The 20,637-nt window shown below is 41.7% G+C and overlaps 1 protein-coding gene and 1 long non-coding RNA gene across 3 annotated transcripts in view; one reads left to right on the top strand and one right to left on the bottom strand.

Moving 5' to 3' along the window:
- The window catches only part of LOC142652910 (uncharacterized), an 854,242-nt gene that overhangs the window by 437,702 nt on the left and 395,903 nt on the right, over nucleotides 1-20,637 (bottom strand). The gene's annotated exons all lie outside the window — the stretch shown is intronic.
- The window catches only part of ANO10 (anoctamin 10), a 298,943-nt gene that overhangs the window by 94,042 nt on the left and 184,264 nt on the right, over nucleotides 1-20,637 (top strand). For both annotated transcript variants that reach the window (XM_075827148.1, XM_075827147.1), the window contains exons 5-8: nucleotides 6,082-6,201; nucleotides 11,513-12,082; nucleotides 15,216-15,271; nucleotides 16,699-16,773. In XM_075827148.1, the coding sequence (XP_075683263.1) occupies nucleotides 6,082-6,201; nucleotides 11,513-12,082; nucleotides 15,216-15,271; nucleotides 16,699-16,773 (821 nt within the window). The remainder of the gene's footprint in view (nucleotides 1-6,081; nucleotides 6,202-11,512; nucleotides 12,083-15,215; nucleotides 15,272-16,698; nucleotides 16,774-20,637) is intronic.

The raw sequence follows: 20,637 nt of genomic DNA, 5'->3' as shown, positions 1-20,637 counted from the left end.
GTCTAGGGAAGCAGAAAGGAAATGAGCATGGCATAAAAGGAAAAAAAAATACACCGATGCAGCTACCCAGACATCCCAAAATGCAGTGGCAATAGCATGAAAGCGCAGTCACAGGAAGCAATGACCACCCGCAATAGTAAACACCAGTTTTTTAAAGGGAACCTATCACTAAAAATCAGTTTGTATTATATATGCATCAATAATTGCAGTATTATTTCAGTAGATAGTGCGCTCTTTTAGTCAGTATCTTGTTAGTGTATCCTGCCCTGGTGACTTGTGGCAAGACGCTGGGCATGGTCCACTGCGGGGTGATGGGTCATTTGCTTACTGGCATGCAGCTGTTTTTTTTTTTCTTCAGTCATATCTAAAAAAAAACAATTTTTGGGGGTATTGACTTTTCAAAAAAACAAAAACAAAACGAATTGCCTGTTTCTGGTGATGGGTACTATCATTTTCCATAAATAAATGATACATGTGAATACATGAAACTTTGTATAGTATCTTCATCACCTTAACGCAGCTTGTAGTTCCCCCAAAATCTACGTAGTGTAGAATGGTAGATAAGACGGGGAAGATGGAGAGAAGGAAGATGCAGCTGCAGTATCTATCCCTGAGGCCTCATGCACACAAACGTAAAAACTGACATAATTACGGCGCGTGATTTCGGGCCCATAGACTTCTATTGGCCACGGGTACCTTCCCGTTTGCTTACGTGAAGGTGCCCATGCCGTTGAAAAATATAGAACATGTCCTATTTCAGGCCGTAATTACGGCACGGGCAGGCCCATGGAAGTCTATGGAGCTCCCGTAATTACGGGTGGCTACCTGTGTGCACCCGTAAGTACGGGAGCGTTGCTAGGCGATGTCAGGGGATAGTCACTGTCCAGGGTGCTGAAAGAGTTAACTGATCGGCAGTAACTCTTTCAGCACCCGGGACAGTGACTACCACTGGAGTTAATAGTATTAAAAGTTAACTTACCTGCTTCTTCCTCCAGTCCGGCCTCCCGGGATGACGTTTCATCCCATGTGACTGCTGCAGTCAATCACAGGCTGCAGCGGTCACATGGACTGCCGCGTCATCCAGGGAGGTCGGACTGGATGTCAAAAGAGGGACGCGTCACCAAGACAACGGCCGGGGTACGTATACTTCTTTTACTTACAATCGCTGCGTTCTGCTGCGGAAACTCTGCCCGAAATGGCTGCCCCTTCTCACTATCCAGCACTGATAGAGAGAAGGGGCTGCCGATTAGTGCAGTGTAATTTTTCAAAGAAAACGGGTCCGTAAATACCTGTGGAATACTGGTGACAACGGGCCCGTATTTACGGGCATGGGTCCGTAAATACTGGTGGAATACTGGTCGAATACGGCAGTATTTACGGGAGGAAAAAAATACGTTCGTGTGCATGAGGCCTAGTCTGTGTGAGAGTCTGCAAGCTGTGGGAGGGGAGGAGGAGCGGCAGGGGTGGGGCAGCTGATTGGCTCAAAGCAGACAGCAAAGCTACATCACACCCACTTGGCAAGCTTGGAGAAAGAGAAAATGTACATATTACAAAAAGCAGCTGAGGAAAAGAAATAGACCCAAGATATTGAGGTTGCACCCAACAATTCTTGCTACACTACATTGAATATACATCTTGAGCTGCCTATGCATTGATTGGGATTTATTTAATATAATGTTGGGTAAGCTATACGAATGTCAGCATCAGTAAAACTCCTGCCTTTCTATGGCTACTGTCACACACCTGTTGAGTTGAATGGCTTTATAAAAGGAATTTATTAGACCAGGTACACACCTGTGTTGAGTATATGTGTGGTATAATCTGTGGATTACTTATGTTGCACTTGGCTGACCTTATTAGCCATTGTATAAATCTTGTTCATTTCTGGAAATACAAGTTGTATGACAGTACCTTGAGTTTTCACTAGGTGTCACTGCAGTATAAATGACACACCCATAAATAGAACTCTGCACCGATCTTTCTGGAATGCAGAATCTTATCTCAAAGCAGGGTTTAGCAATCTCATTCTAGTTGAATGATGGTTTTAAGAAATCTGACTCCATAGCCAAGATCAATATTGAATCAGAAAAGAAAACAATGAATCAATGGTACTTTTTCCTATTTTAGTAGACTTTGGCATCCTTGTAAACTTAGGTGTGATGATGATGAAAAAGATATAATCTATGTGACAAGTATTTTAGTTTTACAAAATTGGGACTTGATCATGTTCATTTGACCAGAGACACTTGTCAGTGATAAGACATGTTTCAGTCTTTTGGGCCTCATCAGCACGGAGCAGAAATCTGATTAGCTACACTACCGTTCAAAAATTTGTGGTCACCCAGACAATTTTGTGTTTTCCATGAAAACTCACACTTATATTTATCAAATGAGTTGCAAAATGACTAGAAAATATAGTCAAGACATTGACAAGGTTAGAAATAATGATTTTTATTTGAAATAATAATTTTCTCCTTCAACCTTTGCTTTCGTCAAAGAATGCTCCATTTGCAGCAATTACAGCATTGCAGACCTTTGGCATTCTAGCTGTTAATTTGCTGAGGTAATCGGGAGAAATTTCACCCCATGCTTCCAGAAGCCCCTCCCACAAGTTGGATTGGCTTGATGGGCACTTCTTGCGTACCATACGGTCAAGCTGCTCCCACAACAGCTCTATGGGGTTGAGATCTGGTGACTGCGCTGGCCACTCCATTACAGATAGAATACCAGCTGCCTGCTTCTTCCCTAAATAGTTCTTGCATAATTTGGAGGTGTGCTTTGGGTCATTGTCCTGTTGTAGTATGAAATAGGCTCCAATCAAGCGCTGTCCACAGGGTATGGCATGGCGTTGCAAAATGGAGTGATAGCCTTCCTTATTCAAAATCCCTTTTACCGTGTACAAATCTCCCACTTTACCAGCACCAAAGCAACCCCAGACCATCACATTACCTCCACCATGCTTGACAGATGGCGTCAGGCACTCTTCCAGCATCTTTTAGGTTGTTCTGCATCTCACAAATGTCCTTCTGTGTGATCCAAACACCTCAAACTTCGATTCGTCTGTCCATAACACTTTTTTTCCAATCTGCCTCTGTCCAATGTCTGTGTGCTTTTTGCCCATATTAATCTTTTCCTTTTATTAGCCAGTCTCAGATATGGCTTTTTCTTTGCCACTCTGCCCTGAAGGCCAGCATCCCGAAGTCGCCTCTTCACTGTAGACGTTGACACTGGCGTTTTGCGGGTACTATTTAATGAAGCTGCCAGTTGAGGACCTGTGAGGCGTCTATTTCTCAAACTAGAGACTCTAATGTACTTGTCTTGTTGCTCAGTTGTGCAGCGGGGCCTCCCACTTCTCTTTCTACTCTGGTTAGAGCCTGTTTGTGCTGTCCTCTGAAGGGAGTAGTACACACCGTTGTGGGAAATCTTCAGTTTCTTGGCAATTTCTCGCATGGAATAGCCTTCATTTCTAAGAACAAGAATAGACTGTCGAGTTTCACATGAAAGCTCTCTTTTTCTAGCCATTTTGAGAGTTTAATCGAACCCACAAATGTAATGCTCCAGATTCTCAACTAGCTCAAAAGAAGGTCAGTTTTATAGCTCCTCTAAACCGCAAAACTGTTTACAGCGGTGCTAACATGAGGCACAAGGGTTTTCAAGTGTTTTCTAATCATCCATTAGCCTTCTAACACAGTTAGCAAACACAATGTACCATTAGAACACTGGAGTGATGGTTGCTGGAAATGGGCCTCTATACACCTATGTAGATACTGCATTAAAAACCAGACGTTTGCAGCTAGAATAGTCATTTAGCACATTATCAATGTATAGAGTGTATTTCTGATTAATTTAATGTTATCTTCATTGAAAAAAACTGTGCTTTTCTTTCAAAAATAAGGAAATTTCTAAGTGACCCTAAACTTTTGAACGGTAGTGTATGTGAATTACTTTGGATAGAGCCACACTGGGTTACTCTGTCTCCTTAGGTAGAGTCAGCAGAAAGGTGGAGTGATTTTAGGCAATGCCGACATAAGGAAATATGCAAATTGCTCTTCTTCTTCAAAAGTAAAGGTGACAATTACATGGCTCATCTATAAAGTATTTTCTCACACTGACTAATTGATACCTTGCACTTGTTGTCACACATTACAAGTTGAAGAGCTCCATGGCTTTATATACATTTTTCCTAACAACTAGTGAATGCAAATGCTGTTTCAGCAGATGGCCGATATTTAGCTACCATCAGCGTCTACTTGCATGGTCCTTGGCTGCTGCTGTCCTTTACTGTATCCTGATGGTCCTGCGTACATTCGCTTCGGGCCAGTACACAGGATTTTGCGTGTCCTGCTGTGTAACACCCACCTGTGACTATAGATTCTTCCTCCGCTTTGCATGCAGATGCCGGAGCAATAAACGTACTACTTTTCAGTGACGTGATTTGGTGTTGTGTTCCTTTGTGACCAAGCGTGTTTCTGACTTTGCGTTCCTCTCCACTGCCTGCCCTGATCCTTGCCTGAATTACACTGCCAGCCTTGACCATTTGCCTGACTTGATCGCATCTCTGTTTCACTTTTTGCTACCGTTACAATGGTGCCATCTGCCAGCCGTCATCTTTTGCAATTGGTGAATGTTTTGGCCATTTACTCTGGGAACCGTGAGCGGTTTATAGTGGGAAGAATGGATTTTCCGTTAGGCTCCGCTGCCCAGTCTAGTTCTAAACCAAATCCAATTGTAACACAGAGGGTCCAGAATCTTTTGATTAGAACCAAAATAGGAATGGTTTGAAAGAAAAGCATTTACTTTAACCTTTGCCACCGCAGCCATTTTTTTCAGTTTTAATTTTACTCCCCGCCTTCCAAAAGCCCTAACTTTTTAATTTTTCTGTAGACCTAGTTCTATGACGGCTTGTTTTTTGCATGACTAGTTCCAATTTTTAATGACCACATGTAATGTACCATATAATGTTAACTTTATTCTGTGGGTATTTAAGATTATGGTAATAATAAATGTATTTAGTTTTTCTTTTTTGATGTACTACTTTAACAAAGAAAAAAGTATTGAAAACGTTTTGTTACCATATTCTGAGAGTCATAAATTTTATATTTTTTCATCGAGCAGTGTGAGAACTTGTTTTTTGTGGGCTGTAGTTTTTATTGGTACAATTTTTGGGTACATACTTTTTATAAAAAATTTTTTTTATGGGAGCTAAGGTAACCAAAAAACCTAATTTCAGAGATTTTTTTTATTTTATTTATTTTGCGGTGTTCACCCTGAAGGTTAAATAAAGTTATATTTGAATAGTTTGTACTTTTATGGACATGGCAATATTATTTCTTTTTTATTTTTACATTATAATGCAAAACGTTTTTTTATTTTAAGTATTATTATTTTGTTATTTTTTTTGTATATTACAAAACACGTTATTAAACAGTTTTTTACATTTTTTTTTATTCCACCTCGGGGACAAACACACTTATACATTGCAGCGTATTGTAATATTTACAGGCTTCTATTGCAGCTGAACCTTATTTGAGTGACTAGGCTGAAATACCAGGCACAGCCAATGGACGACTGCTACTTTTTCTACTAATGGAATAACCTGTTAATATCGGTAGTTTGTAACCATATCTGCTGATGTATGAGGCTGGTATTTATAACTGAATTTATGGCGCCGTAATGTGATTTAATGGTTAAAAGCTCTGTAAAGTATCTGTGAAGAAACAATGTACGTCTTATTGACTAGACAATTGCAGTCGCGCATCAGAGTAACGCTAATTCTGCTTTTCACATTGCTTCAGTTGGCATAAAAAAAATGTAGTAACTTTGTAAATACTTTAGCTTGTTCTGTTTTGTCTATGAATTTTCCGTTTTTTTAGATGTTTGTTATATACATAGCTGCTTTCGATAATTCTGCTGGTTGTCCTGGGAAACAGACAGCGTTTTAACTTTACTCCACTAACGTGACCTAAGCTTTAATGATATAGATAGAAACTGTTAAATGTTGTGTATTGGAGCATATGGAAGTATATAGCCGATTTCACGCGCAGTTTACATTTCTCTTACTTGGCTTTCTGCTTGTTTTAGTCAGGAGAATGCAGACCAGCGGTGTATTGATTCAGATATTTCCTCTACATGACAAGGAAGAATTGAAACGACTGAGTTTCCAGTGGTACCGGCAAATCAACTTTACTTACCAGCCTATAGGTGAGAACACATTCCTCTTCTTTACCTTTGATATTTTATAGTGTTCATACTCCTGGGCCTAATCATATACCCTGTAGTGCTGTGCTTTTAAGCATTCGGGACATGTGCACACGCAGCGTATATTTGCTACTATGGAGATGGCCCGAGATCTGTGTCAAAATATGCATGTGTTACATGTAGATTTTTGCAGCGTATTACGATGTGGATTTTGCAACGGATTTCACCTTTTGCATTGCAATGGGTAAAATATGCATCAAATTTGGTACAAATTAGCAGCAGAATAGAACATGCTGCGCTCTAATCTGTACTGTTTTATGACCTGGCATTATACTGCACCGAAAATCGGCAACAAATCTGCCACGTGTTTACATGGCATAATCGGTGTTGCAATTATTCAAGCAAACCGGAGTCACTCGTCTTTTGAGATTTTTCTGTTCCTCGCTGTCAATGTAAAATGTGTCTTTATTACAGTCAGTAGTGTTTTATTTTAATATATAGTTATATAAACGCTAAACCTTTCTTTTGAATACTTAGGCCTCATTCACACAAGGATGAATCACGTCCGTGTGCTGTGCGTTGAAACAATGCACAGCACACAAACCCATTGTTTTCAATGGGGCCATTCACACCAGAGTCCATTGCGTGAAACTCGCTGCATGTCTTATATTGTTGCGTTATCACGCACCTACGCGCCCATTGAAGATTGAAGCCAATGGGTGCGTGAAAACCACGCACCGCACACGGATGCACGTGCGTGTGCGGTGCGGGATTTGCGTATCAATTCAGTTGAAAATTATTTTAAAAAGATGTGCTTTGCGAGTGCGTGAATTACGCAAGCCACTCGCAAAGCACACTGATGCATAACACAACACACACGGACCCGATTCACTGAATCGGATACGCTCGTGTGAATGAGGCCTTAGAGGTGAGAGCATCCTTTTATATCCCCGGGTCATTTTAGTGCGCTGTGAGCTTTTGGATTTACACAGATGAGAAAAAAACTACTTGTAATTATATAGACTATAAAGTAAGGGGAACACTCTGGTCAGTCTGACACAATTATGTCTGTGCACAGTAAATAGTTGTGACTAAGGCCTTATTCACACAAACGTGTTTCTCGTGCGTGTGCTATCAATTTTAACAACGGACAACCCACTGACACATACAACTCAATGGGGCTATTCACACGTTTTGTTTTTTTCACGAAGCGTGAGTGCGTTGCAGGAAACTCACCGCATGTCCTTTTGTGGTCCGTTTCTGGGGACCAGACTCGCCCATTGGATGGATGTGTGAAAAAAAATGGACAGAACACGGTACGTTTTTGATGGAACAGTTGCTAAGAAATGCAAATAAAAAGACAAAAGTAACACCAAGAAGCGCTTTCAGGGGAGAATTGCGGATGGGAAAAACAAATAACAGGCAATAGCAACACAGACATTCATATGCATGAAAAACTGTCCGTGAAGTCAGACACGCTTGGGTGAATAACGGCTCATGCACACGGCCGTAGCTGCGTGCACGTTCCGTGATTACGGCACGGACGGCTGCGAAGTGTCATTTGGGGGCCATCCGCAATTCACAGAGCGTGCACACATTGATTTCAATGAGCGGTCCGGGATCTCGGCCAATGCACAGACCAAGCAATCCACGGTTGTGTGCATGGGCCCATAGAAATGTATGGGTCCGCAATTCATCCGCACGAATTACAGACGCAAAAACACTTTCGTGTGCATGAGGCCTAGGAGGGTTTCTCCCATTGTTGTTGACGGCAAGGAAGCGCTAACAGAGGAAGTGACCTAATGACAGAAAAATTAGAGCCAGCATTCTACTTCATGTCTCACTAAGTATAGGCCGGAAAAGTCTGGATCGCAATTGGTTGAACTTGTGAGAAAGACTACACACCGTTACCTCACATAAGAAATCAGGTCACCAGTGAAACATTTCTGCTGGAGGAACGCCTTAAAGATCTATTGTATAAAAATGTATGTCCAAATAAAATCTGAAGGAGGGAAGAGCAAAGATAGAAACGTTCCGCTATGATTGCCTCCTATTACGTGAAGTGTACTGGGACCACAGCTACTAAACATGGCTGTCGTTACTTGCCAACTCCTAGTTCCTACACTGACAAAAAGTTGTTGTTTTATTATTTCTATTATTAATATATATAATTTATATTACACTAACTGTCAAATGAAAACAAGCGTGGTTATAAAAGGGTTAAACAACCGCTAATGACTATAAAATATACTTCTATATAGTGAAGTGCACCTTTTTTATAGGTGAACTATATGACACGTATCCTGTATCCCACTCAAGGCTACCATTCTGTCTATTACTTGTGATTGCAATGAGAACATTTTTGCTTTGTAACTAGATCAAGCGATTAGTCCCATTACCTAATGATACAGTAAACAAACGGTCTAATTTAGAATTTTAGAAAGGCTATAAACCTGGAATAAAGCACTTCTAGTCCCTGCTGCACATTATTTATGAGTTTAAGAATAGTAATTTTACATGTTCTTTGAATTTTAATATAAAGGAGCAAATGTGCAATGACAGAGAGGGTAGATGTGAAATCCATCACTTGAAGATTATTCATTATCCAATTAATAGATGACCGTTCTACTCAATGGTGCTTTGGCGTTTCTTGAAGCAAAGGTTCATGGTTTTCTTTTCAAGGGCTGAAGCAAGCGGCCATATTACATACGTAATAAAGCTCCCATAAAGGTTCATACTGTACCTCTGTATGTTTTTGATTTCATACAGAGGCTTATGGCATGCTCCATCAGATGCTGAAGTGTATAGCAGTGTGCTGGTCCACTTAATGCGCTGGTGGACATGCCTACTGAGTTTCTCTCTCCACAGCCAAGTCTCTGCGCAGTGATCCTCTGTTCACTGCAGAGCACCCAATAGAAATAGCTTTCTGCCCTGCTAGTCAGGAAAGGAGCAGGGTCTCTGCAGTATCATGGATATTTTTTTTAATGCTAAAAGCACTGCAAATTACTTTGAAACAGTTCTTAACAGACTTTTGGTATGAAAATTATTCATTGGATAACCCATTACACTACCCTTTATTGGAAATAAGGCCCTAGACCAGGGGTCTCAAACTCGGCCGGGTAAGTGGGCCGCATATAGAAAAAATGTGAAGTGGTCGGACCGCATGAATTTCAAATCTGATACAATACAAAATTATTGTTAATCAATTCGTTATTTGAACTACTATAACACTATATTACTATAATAATACCGCTAGGTTTAAAATTTGAGATATTTCTCCACGTGCTTATTTCAACAATCCAGCTTTCCAGTTTAAGTGTCACTAAATGCAGTCCGGCGGCTCAGTTAGCACACATGTCAAGATTGGGCACCCCCTTTTTAGATAGTGCCACAGTGCCCTCGGTGGATGCTGCCGCAGAGCCCTGTGTAGATGCTGCCACAGCAGTGCCCTGTGTAGATGCTGCCACAGCAGTGCTCAGTTAGCACACATGTCAAGATTGGGCACCCCCTTTTTAGATAGTGCCACAGTGCCCTCGGTGGATGCTGCCGCAGAGCCCTGTGTAGATGCTGCCACAGCAGTGCCCTGTGTAGATTCTGCCACAGCAGTGCCCTGTGTAGATGCTGCCACAGCAGTGCCCTGTGTAGATGCTGCCACAGCAGTGCCCTGTGTAGATGCTGCCACAGCAGTGCCCTGTGTAGATGCTGCCACAGCAGTGCCCTGTGTAGATGCTGCCACAACAGTGCCCTGTGTAGATGCTGCCACAGCAGTGCCCTGTGTAGATGCTGCCACAGCAGTGCCCTGTGTAGATGCTGCAACGGCAGTGCCCTGTGTAGATGCTGCCACGGCAGTGCCCTGTGTAGATGCTGCCACGGCAGTGCCCTGTGTAGATGCTGCCACGGCAGTGCCCTGTGTAGATGCTGCCACGGCAGTGCCCTGTGTAGATGCCGCCACGGCAGTGCCCTGTGTAGATGCCGCCACGGCCGTGCCCTATGTAGATGCCGCCACAGCAGTGCCCCTTGTGGATGCCGCCACAGCAGTGCCCCTTGTGGATGCCGCCACAGCAGTGCCCCCTGTGGATGCCGCCACAGCAGTGCCCCCTGTGGATGCCGCCACAGCAGTGCCCCCTGTGGATGCCGCCACAGCAGTGCCCCCTGTGGATGCCGCCACAGCAGTGCCCCCTGGGCCGATAATAGCGCTCTGCCCGGGACTCCGCTCTGGGGAAGACCATGACACACTGTCCATATATGGGCAGCGATGTCAGGGAATTCCAAAGAGTCCCGGAGCAGGGCCTGTACTAGTGCTCTGCCCGGGACTCCGCTCTGGGGAAGACCCTGACACACTGTCCATATATGGGCAGCGATGTCAGGGAATTCCACAGAGTCCCGAAGCAGAGCCGATACTAGCACTCTGCCTGGGACTCCGCTCTGGGGAAGACCCTGACACACTGTCCATATATGGGCAGCGATGTCAGGGAATTTCGCAGCGTCCCGGAGCAGAGCCAGCTCTACGTTCTGCCAACAATCTAAGATTAACATCCTTCATAATTCGAGCCTCCCACTCCCATCTCCTAGACTTTACTCGTGCTGCACCAGTTCTATGGAATGCGCTGCCCCAGACAGTCCGATTAATTCTCATCACCCGGAGTTTTAAGTGAGCTCTGAAAACACGTATTTTTAGACAGTCCTATAACATTCCCTAATCTGACTCCTTTTTTTACCTCTCCCACGTTACAGAACCTGATGCCTTCATTTAACAGTATGCCCCACACTCCTGCACTTCATGTTGTCATACACGGATACTGTCTGGTGACCGACTCATGCAGCTTTATATGTACCACCCATATGTATAAAAGATGGCTGGACCATTGTACTAAGCCAGCACTTTTTACACTGTCAACCCTTTTTCTTTGTAGATTGTAAGCTCTTGTCCACAGGGCCCACGCTCCTGTAAAGTGCTGCAGAATATGTTGGCGCTATATAAATAAAGATTATTATTATAGGTGTGAGCACTGGAGCCCCAGCGTAAGAGAGATGTGTACTGCTTATTGTTTACCTCACAGAGGATTGCCTAAACTGATACACTGTAACAAATACTCAACTGTTGGACTAGATCAAGATGGGTTTTCAAGAATGTTTCTATTTACTGAAGAATTGAAACCCAAAATAACATATTGCCTCATTTTGGCATCTGAACCTCTGCAATTGTTTTCTTCCGCAATAACTGCAGACCTTCCAAAAGTTTAAATCTTTTATTTGTACAATAAGCTATTCTATAGGTTTTCTTTCTTTTTTCACCAATTCCTCTTGTTTGCAGATAAAATCCGCCATTACTTTGGAGATACTATTGGATTATACTTTGGTTTCTTAGAATACTTCACTTTGGCCTTAATTCCAATGGCTCTCATTGGCATACCCTATTACTTTTTTGCCTGGGAGGACTATGACAAATATGTGATCTTTGCTACATTCAACCTGGTGTGGTCAACGGTTATCCTGGAAGTATGGAAGCGCTACTGCTCAACAATGACCTACAGATGGGGCACGCTGCTAATGAAGAGGGAGTTTGAGGAGCCCAGACCTGGCTTTCATGGAGTCCTGGGCATCAACCCTGTCACAGGCAAAAAAGAACCCACTTACTCCAGTTTAAAGCGGCAGTTACGGATATATCTAGTTTCTGTGCCTTTTGTGTGCCTTAGCCTGTATTTTGCCATTTACGTGATGATGATTTACTTTGACTTGGAAGACCTTGCCATAAGGTATAACCACGAGCAACAGTCAACCTTCAGTGGCCTTCTGCTGTTTGTACCGAGCATCATTTATGCAGTTGTGATTGAAATCATGAATCGAATTTACAGATATGCTGCGGAGTTCCTCACTAACTATGGTAAGATCATGCTTTAATATACATCAAAAAGTAAAAACATAATCGGGTAACGTTTGGTACATAGCTAAGTGTATTTGTCTAAAAAAGTAATAAAAACATCTGGAATAGTACACACACACACACACACACACAAACAAACACGTGTGTATGTATGTATGTATATATATATATATATATATATGATAAAGACAAGTAAGGGCAACTTCTTGTGCCACCTTTTGGCAGCAGAAACAACAGCAATCAAACATTTGCGAATTCTTGCAAATTAGTCTTTTACATCACTACGGAGGAATTGTGCCCCACTCTCCTTTGCAGAATTGTTTTAATTCTTGACTGGCGGGTGGACATTGTCCTTCAGGATTTTCTGATGGAGCGCAATTCATGGTTCCATCTATTGTCCAGGTCCTGCAGAAGCAAAGCAGCCCCAGACCATCACACTACCACCACCTTGTTTGACTATTGGTATGTTCTTATGGTGGAATGCGGTGTTTGGTTTACACCTGATGTGACGAGACCCATGTCTTCCAAAAAGTTCCACCTTTGACTCATCTGTCCGCAGAATATTATGCCAAAAGTCTTTGTGATCATCTAGATGTTTTTTGGCCAATGCGAGATGAGTCTTTTGTGTTCTTTTTGGTCAGCAGTGGTTTGCGCCTTGTAATTCTCCCATGGATGCCATTTTTGCCCAGTGTCTTTCTTATTGTGGAGTCGTGTACATTGACCTTAACTGAGGCATGTGAGGCCGGCAGTTTTTTAGATGGTTTTCTGGGTTCTATTGTGACCTCCTGGATGAGTCGTTGATGCGCTCTTGGTCAAATTTTTGTAGGTCGGCCACTCCTGAGAAGGTTCTCCACTGTTCCAAGTTTTATCCATTTGTGGATAATAACTCTCACTGGAGCCCCAGATCCTTAGCAATGACTTTGTAACCATTTCCAGACTGGTAGATTTTAATGACTTTGTTTGGCATCTCTATTTGAATCTCTTTAGAACGTGGCATCTTGTGCTGCTTTTTTGAGACCTTCTATCCTGCTTTACATTGCCAGACATGTTCTGTTTAAGTGATGTTTAGATTCAACAGGTCTGGCAGAAATAATTCCTGAGTGTGATTAGTGAAATTAAACTCGATTGTCAATTGAATTTGGTTAACTGGTTGATTTAGTGCCTTAGGGGGGCAATTACTTTTTCACATAGGGCCAGGTAGGGCTGAACAGCATTTTTTCTTTAATACATGAAATCATCATTTACAAACAGCATTTTCTGTATACTTGGGTCATCTTGTCTAATATTAAAGGTAGTTTGATGATCTGAAACATTCGTGTGTCACAAATATGCAAAATTAGAAGAAATACTTTTTCACAGCACTATATGTATTTAAATGTAATCCGTGTCCGGATAATTTGGGGAGGGCGATTTTGTCATTGATCATAACCTGTCCTATACTGTTAACCATAATGGGGATTTGATACAGGTCGGCACTTTTTACAGCATTTAGTAATCTACGCACAGTGGCTCAGTGGTTAGCACTGTTGTTTTGCAGCACGGGGATTCTGGATTTGAATCCAGGCTGGAGCTGGCTTGTAATGACATATTATGTATGACCTGTGGGGCATCAATGGGATCGCCCCCATGACTCTTCACCGGTATCAGGCACTACTTTAAAACTTTTTTTTGTATTCTGCTGTAAGGGACATTTGAGAGATACATCTTTAGAAACTTATTACCATCCTGTAAAACGCTATGGTGACCGTTTAGGGCCTGTATATGTGATAACAGGTTTCCATTAAACTTTAATCAAAAATAAAACACAGTATCAATAGGCCTAAAGAGCATAAAAAATGATAACGTGTTTCAAAGTCTTTACTTGTTTGGCAATCGCCTATGTGCTGCAGAAGTAAGGACAATGCCTCAAGAGTTGCTATTGGGGATAATATTACTGTGGCTTCTTTGTGTAGCGCATGAGTAATCCGCTTATACAAGCACCCAACACAAGATTCTTCGCAGTGGCGGCTCATCTGAGGGAAGTCATGTACTTCAATACTCGTCAACCGCTACTACTGAAGTTGTATAAACTGCAGTGAACTAGTATCACACAGACAAAACGGTTTTAAAAGGCATTGGAGGAAATTTACAAAGCAAAAAATTACTCCGATCCCGGCTTTTTAACAACTTAGGTCCCACAGTCAATAGCTCCTGCGGCATTTAAGCCGTTAGAAAGAGGCATGGCTCTCTTTCACTTCATCGCCCTTCCCCCTTGCGATGTGATTGCGGAGGGCCGATGGTTGTCAAGGCAGCCTGGAGGCAGGGCTTAATAGGGGCCAGTAAATAAATATTGCAGTGTATTTTACCAGCGATCAAATGATCACTTGTTCAAGACCCCTAGTGGGACTAAAAAAAAAAATTAAGAAACCGTTAAATAAAGTTCTTTTTAATGTACAAAAACAATATGAAAGATTCAAAAAACATACTTTTCCCTATTTTTCTCTTTAATATAAAAAAATAAACATAATTGTTATCGCGTCCGTAAAAATCCAAACTATTATAATATAACTTTATTTAACCCACACAGTGAACGCCTAAAAAAATGATATAAGAAACGGCAGAATTGCTGTTTTCTGGTCACCTTACCTCCCAAATAAAATGGAATAAAAACTGTTAAAAAAAAAAAGTGGCATTTTCCTCAAAATGGTACCGTTAAAACTACAGCTCGCCCCACAAAAAGTACTCACACCGCATCGACAGAAAAAAATAAAAAGGGTCTCATAATATGGAGACACAAATTTAGCAGATAATTTTTTCTTTGTAAAAGTAGTACATCATAAAAAAAAGCTATAAAATTGGTATGACCGTAATCATAATTATCCGCAGAATAAAGTAAACATTTTTTGTTTCCCACTACATTATATGGTACAATAAATGGTGCCATTAAAAACTACAACTTTTTCCACAAAAAATAAGCCCTCATACGGCTATATCGACAGGATAAATGAAAAAAGTAATGGCTTTGGGTTGGCAGGGAGGAAAAAACTAAAATGAAAAACAAAAAAATGGCTGTGGGGCAAAGGGGTCAAACCAAAGAGTTATTTTGAAATGATGGACTTTTTTTTTCTCTTGGCTTTTTTTTTTTTGTATACAGAAAACCATAGATTGGAGTCATCGCACCAGAACCACTTGGTGCTGAAGGTCTTAGTGGTAAGTTGCTGTTTTCATTCTTGTTCACTGAATGTTTTAAAAGAAGGAAAATTTATTAAATGGAGGAAATACGTTAAGACTCCGTGTGTCATGTTCATATGGTGCGCGGCTGCGTGCTTTTCACGCAGCCGCCATCATTATGACACTCCGTTTGGATGTTTGTAAACAGAAAAGCACGTGGTGCTTTTCAGCTTACATTCATTTTTTTACTGCTGTTGCGCGAATAACGCGCGTCCCACAGAAGTGCTTCCGTGTGTCGCGCGTGATTTTCACGCACCCATTGACTTCAATGGGTGCGTGATGCGCGAAAAACGCACAAATATAGAACCTGTCGTGAGTTTTACGCAGCGGACTCACGCTGCGCAAAAATCACGGACAGTCTGCACTGCCCCATAGACTAGCATAGGTCCGTGCGACCCACGTGAAAATCACGCAGGTTGCACGGACGTAAATCACGTTCGTGTAAATCCGCCCTAAATCTGTTATTCCAGGGCAGGTGTTTGTCAAAATTGGCAACTTTTTACGCCAGTAAATCTGTTGATATATTCTTTCCAGTATATTTAGTTTTTGTCTGAAATAGATTAAGTTAGGCTATGTTCACACCTGTGTCGGTGTGTTCTGTTGTTCTGCCCTGTTAGAGGAGCAAAACAAGAGAATAACCGAAGCAACGGTTTTAGTTGCACAACGGACACCGCCGGTGGGCCACGGAACCCATTGATTTCAATGGGCTCCGTCGACTTTCCATCGGGGTGTCCGTAATTTAACCGGAGACAATAGCACAGCTCTATTTTCTCCGGTAATCTTAGTCGAATCAGCGACTGAGGCCCCTAGCGGAGCCTCCAACGCAGATATGAATGAGGCCTTAGAAAAAACAGCCAGCAAGTGCTGTACCGCATGGTCACATCCATGGCACTTTACAAACGAAAGTGTTCTTACTTGACCAGTCAGCTGAGAACGGGGCAACATGAACATACAGGGCATGTTTTTTTTAGTGGTGCCTTGAAGGTGGGTACCCAGGAGTAGGAAAAAATAAAAATAAAAATTTTGTGCATGAAGTGTACATACTGAAAGGTGTTTGACCAAACACACAGCCATTTTTCTCATTAAAATTATTTTCAAATCATTGCTATATTTAGCACAGCATTCAACAAAATTGTATCTAACGTGCTGCTCCGTACAGGAGATAAATTGCCATTCTCACAGATTCACGTTCGCTCGTACTTCATGCTACTTACAGTATTGGTAAATTCCACCTGAAGTATCTACCGCTCATGCTATTCCTTCTATTTGAGCAAAGAGCTGCTAACCTTGTGAACTCGGCAATTGTCTATTACATTTCAACCCGAGGCCCATCTCTGCAAGAAATACCGAATAAATGTCGTCCCTCCATCTGAATAAAACTTGTTGTTTTTTTTTGTATTTTGCAGTTCAACATTGTGAATTGCTTTGCGTCGCTATTCTTCATAGCCTTTGTTATGTGCGATTTAAAGCTCCTACGCCAGGTGAGTGCCTTACATACATGCCTGACATTTGACTGTTTATTTTGAGGCATCATTGAGTTTGCAGAATAAACACATTTATTTATGCATTCATGGAGACCGGAACGGTTGAGTAATATATGCGTGTGTATATATAAATAAATAAATCCGGTATTGATGATATTGTATTGAGGCATCAAACAAACATTTTTCTTGCGTGACCGCAGACTTTCGTCTAGGTTATTTGCAGTGACCATTTTATCTTTCACTGGGTCTCGACAGGAAAATTTGAAGTGTTGGCTGTGTTCACATCTGTGTTTGGGGCTCCATGTGGAGCATCCGTCGCAGAAAAAATAGCCCTGCATGCAGACGGACACCCCGGCGGAATATGACCGACCACATTGTAAGTCACTGGGGTCCGCTAGCCGCCGCTGGTATCAGTCATGCAATATAAATTCAAGATTTGACGCAGATGTGATTCGAGTTTTAACAGCAACCATCACCATACTATTTAAAAACCCATCCCTAACAGCCCTCCCTCCGGTGTTTCGTCCCTATATCGGTGTCTTCAGGGGTAATGGGGCTAATGACCTCTACTAATAATTATCAAATAATAAAAGTTATATTTTAATAGGGTGGAATAGGGGTTTCTGTTGCCTGAACGAAAATTTTATAAATATACCCGATCCATCGTATAGGGTCCATGTTTGATAATTGTTGGTGTTTAGTAGCAACCAATAGCTGACGTTTTTCTCTTTGTAGTTAGAAAATAAAATGAGTGTCCTGATTGGTTGCTACGGGCATCATTACCACTTTCCTTTCTAAAGAGAGACCGATTTGAAATGGTGGTACACGGTTGTTTATTGTACCTGTTGTTGTAAAGATTATTGTCAGAAATTGTTAAATGTTGATTTTTTTTTATATCTACACATCTATGATGGCCTTTATTGACTTACAACAATGTGGTTAATATCAGTAGGAACATTACAGCCATTGGTGCGCTCTACGAGTTCGATATATTAAACTGCTGCATAAGAAAAGTGAAGTAGTTGCCCATGGTAACCAATCAGGTTGCGTATTTCATTTTCCAAAAGGGCCTCTGAAAAATTAGGTGGAATCTGAATGGTTGCCATGGGCAACTACTCCACTTTTCCTTGGCACCATTTTTAATATATCTAACCCATTATCTATAACTATATATTGACCTATAACGTAAATCCTCACACTATTATCAAAAGTGATTATATTTATAGATTTAGATTATCCCTCTTCTTAATGTAGAAATAAATTGACAACTGGGTGTTATATACTCTCTCTACACAGTCTGACACTGTCCAACCGTTGTGTAAGGACATGCCTTATTGACAAGGGTAATGGCAATTCCTAGTTGTCAATTTATTCATACAATTCCAGCAGAAATAACAAAAAATGGCAGAACGCAAACAAGAAAAGATGCCCCAGGATTGTTATTTCATTGGGAATGCAAGTATTTACTAAACCAGTCCTGTCAGGAGGGGTGACAATTCCTCTGTAAATCATTTCTGTAATGGCACACGTATATGAAAGCTGGCATTCATGTAAACCGGGCATTTTAGCTTTTGACCCTATTAAATCTCTCGGGTTGTATTGCCTCCTCATCTGATTGGTTCATCACAAAATGGGAATACCTTTACCATGACTATGCATGAGAGGCACTTTAAAGTCAAGCTGAATACCCTTCCCCCATCTTTTACACCGGGTACCCTTTTTAAGAGATTGGAGGGAGAGCAGGTCAGCTAGTGGTCCTAGCTATAGTGAGTTGGGCTGCCTATACTGGGTGCCATAACCATGCCCCCTGACCCATTTGAGAATTTTTCATGCATGAGGCAAAGCTTTAGGAGATGTAGTAAAGTTCCAAGATGGGCCCCGGGCGCTAGATCTAGGTTCTACAATTAAATTGAAAAGATATCAGTATAAAAAGTAAACCACAGCGCTCAAAATTGTCTACAGTAAGTGTCCATTTATTAACAAGAATTTGCTTATTCCAATTGATCTTATTTTGGGTTTCCTTTATAGACCGTATTATTTAATCAGCCAACGTTTCGGTCCTCTGGGACCTTTTTCAGAGTAAATACTATAGCAGAATTCTGAAGAGAGGGAAGAGCGGCGTCCGCCTTTTACCTTGGCATGCTGATTATTATTGATATGGGTGATGAACCCTACCACTGAGCAGCATAAGGATTATCCAGTGCCCAATTATAAATAATTGACTTCTGAGCTGTCAGTCACGTGGTTATGAATGATGTGCTCCGAAGATCTAGTATTCGTGATGTCAGTTGCTGAGCTTAGCATGCTCTATGTGAACGTTACCTGACAGCTCAGCTGCTTGGCACTTTGCAGTTTCGGTCTTCTGAAGCAGTGAGATCACCTTGGTGTGTGCGCGGTATATCGCTTACACAACAGAAATGTATCACTTAAAATAACTCCAGAGTGCGCCTTCTACACAGTCAGCTGCTACACCGGTCAGATTAACCATCAGGCTGCTGTGCAGGAGCAATTCATGGTTAAGAACAGGAATGAGGCTTTGTAACACACCAGTATAGGTTGAGTTGTATGAGCAGTGAGAAGAAAACCATCATGAACATGGACAAATATACAAAGTCATGCAAAAAGCGTGGGAATTTATCAAGGCCAGAAAGTTGCAGTTTGTGGATAAAATTCTAACTTTTGAGTCTTTTACGTCGCACTCTGCACTTTTAATAAAAAGAGGGTGACAAATGTGTTATAATTTTTGCAAGAAAACCGGCGTATATTCTAGAGGAAATCTACGCCAGTTCCTAGCTGGAGTAGGTTTCACTCTGTGGGGCGTAGCAAGGTAGAGATCCGTGCAGGGCTCTGTACCTTCCCACCCCCAGATCAGACTAACCACCCTGTTAAACTCCCCCCCCCCCCCTTTATCGCACATAAAAAAAAAAGTATAAAAAGTTGCTCCTCCGGCTCTTTCCAGGATTCCTTTGCATGCTGAGGCTCATACAAGGTACTGATACCGGGTAGCGTCAGGGCGTTGTGTGTGAAGCAGCATGCAGAGGGTGCCTGAGGGGACTCTGAGGAGTAGTGAATATCATTTTATTTTATTTCCAATAGAGGGGAGAAAAGATGGCGCACAGCTGCGTTTGTTGTACAACAATTGTGGCTCATGGCCAGCGGAAAGATGCAAAAGATTTATTAAGAGGCGTGCGCCTCTAAATAAGTCTGCCACATCTTACTCCAGCAGAGCAGATAGAACATGAAATGAGTAAATCTGCCCCAATATGTCTAGTTTAAATTCCATCCCAAGGGCTTATTGTATCACAGTGCCCCCCAGAAAAATGGACGTGGAGACCCACTGAAGGGATTTACTAGCACACTTTCTATGAGCATTCCCTTTATATTAACCACACACAGATCTCTGCACATCCCAGTTCGCTTGTAAAGCAAATTATATCTAAATATATTTGATAAATAGACAATATGTGAGCACTTGTCTTCTAATGGAATATACATCCGTTGATGCCTCTTACCAACAGTCTTAAGTGTACAGACAATATCTATTGTTACACCCTTATGTGTAATAATTCATGTCTCTTCCACTGTAATGGGCATCAGCTCAAACAGTGCCATGGGAATAAAGGGCAGACGGTGTCGTTAATTTGCTCTGCTTTTAAATATTGATAAGAACATTAATTAGCTCGGCTTTCTGTATAAGGGGATTTTCATGGAACGATGACTGTTCTGTCCTCTTGTCGCAACTGGCTAACTCTAGGGGGAGCTCTTCACATAGTTAAGACCATTTTCACTCACATGCACGCTGTAAATGTATTATAGTGTGTGTGTGTGTGTGTGTGTGTGTGTGTGTGTGTGTGTATATAT

The sequence above is a fragment of the Rhinoderma darwinii genome, chromosome 5, assembly GCF_050947455.1.
Source record: "Rhinoderma darwinii isolate aRhiDar2 chromosome 5, aRhiDar2.hap1, whole genome shotgun sequence".
Taxonomy (NCBI): domain Eukaryota; kingdom Metazoa; phylum Chordata; class Amphibia; order Anura; family Rhinodermatidae; genus Rhinoderma; species Rhinoderma darwinii.
This window is presented reverse-complemented; position numbering and strand designations above follow the sequence as displayed.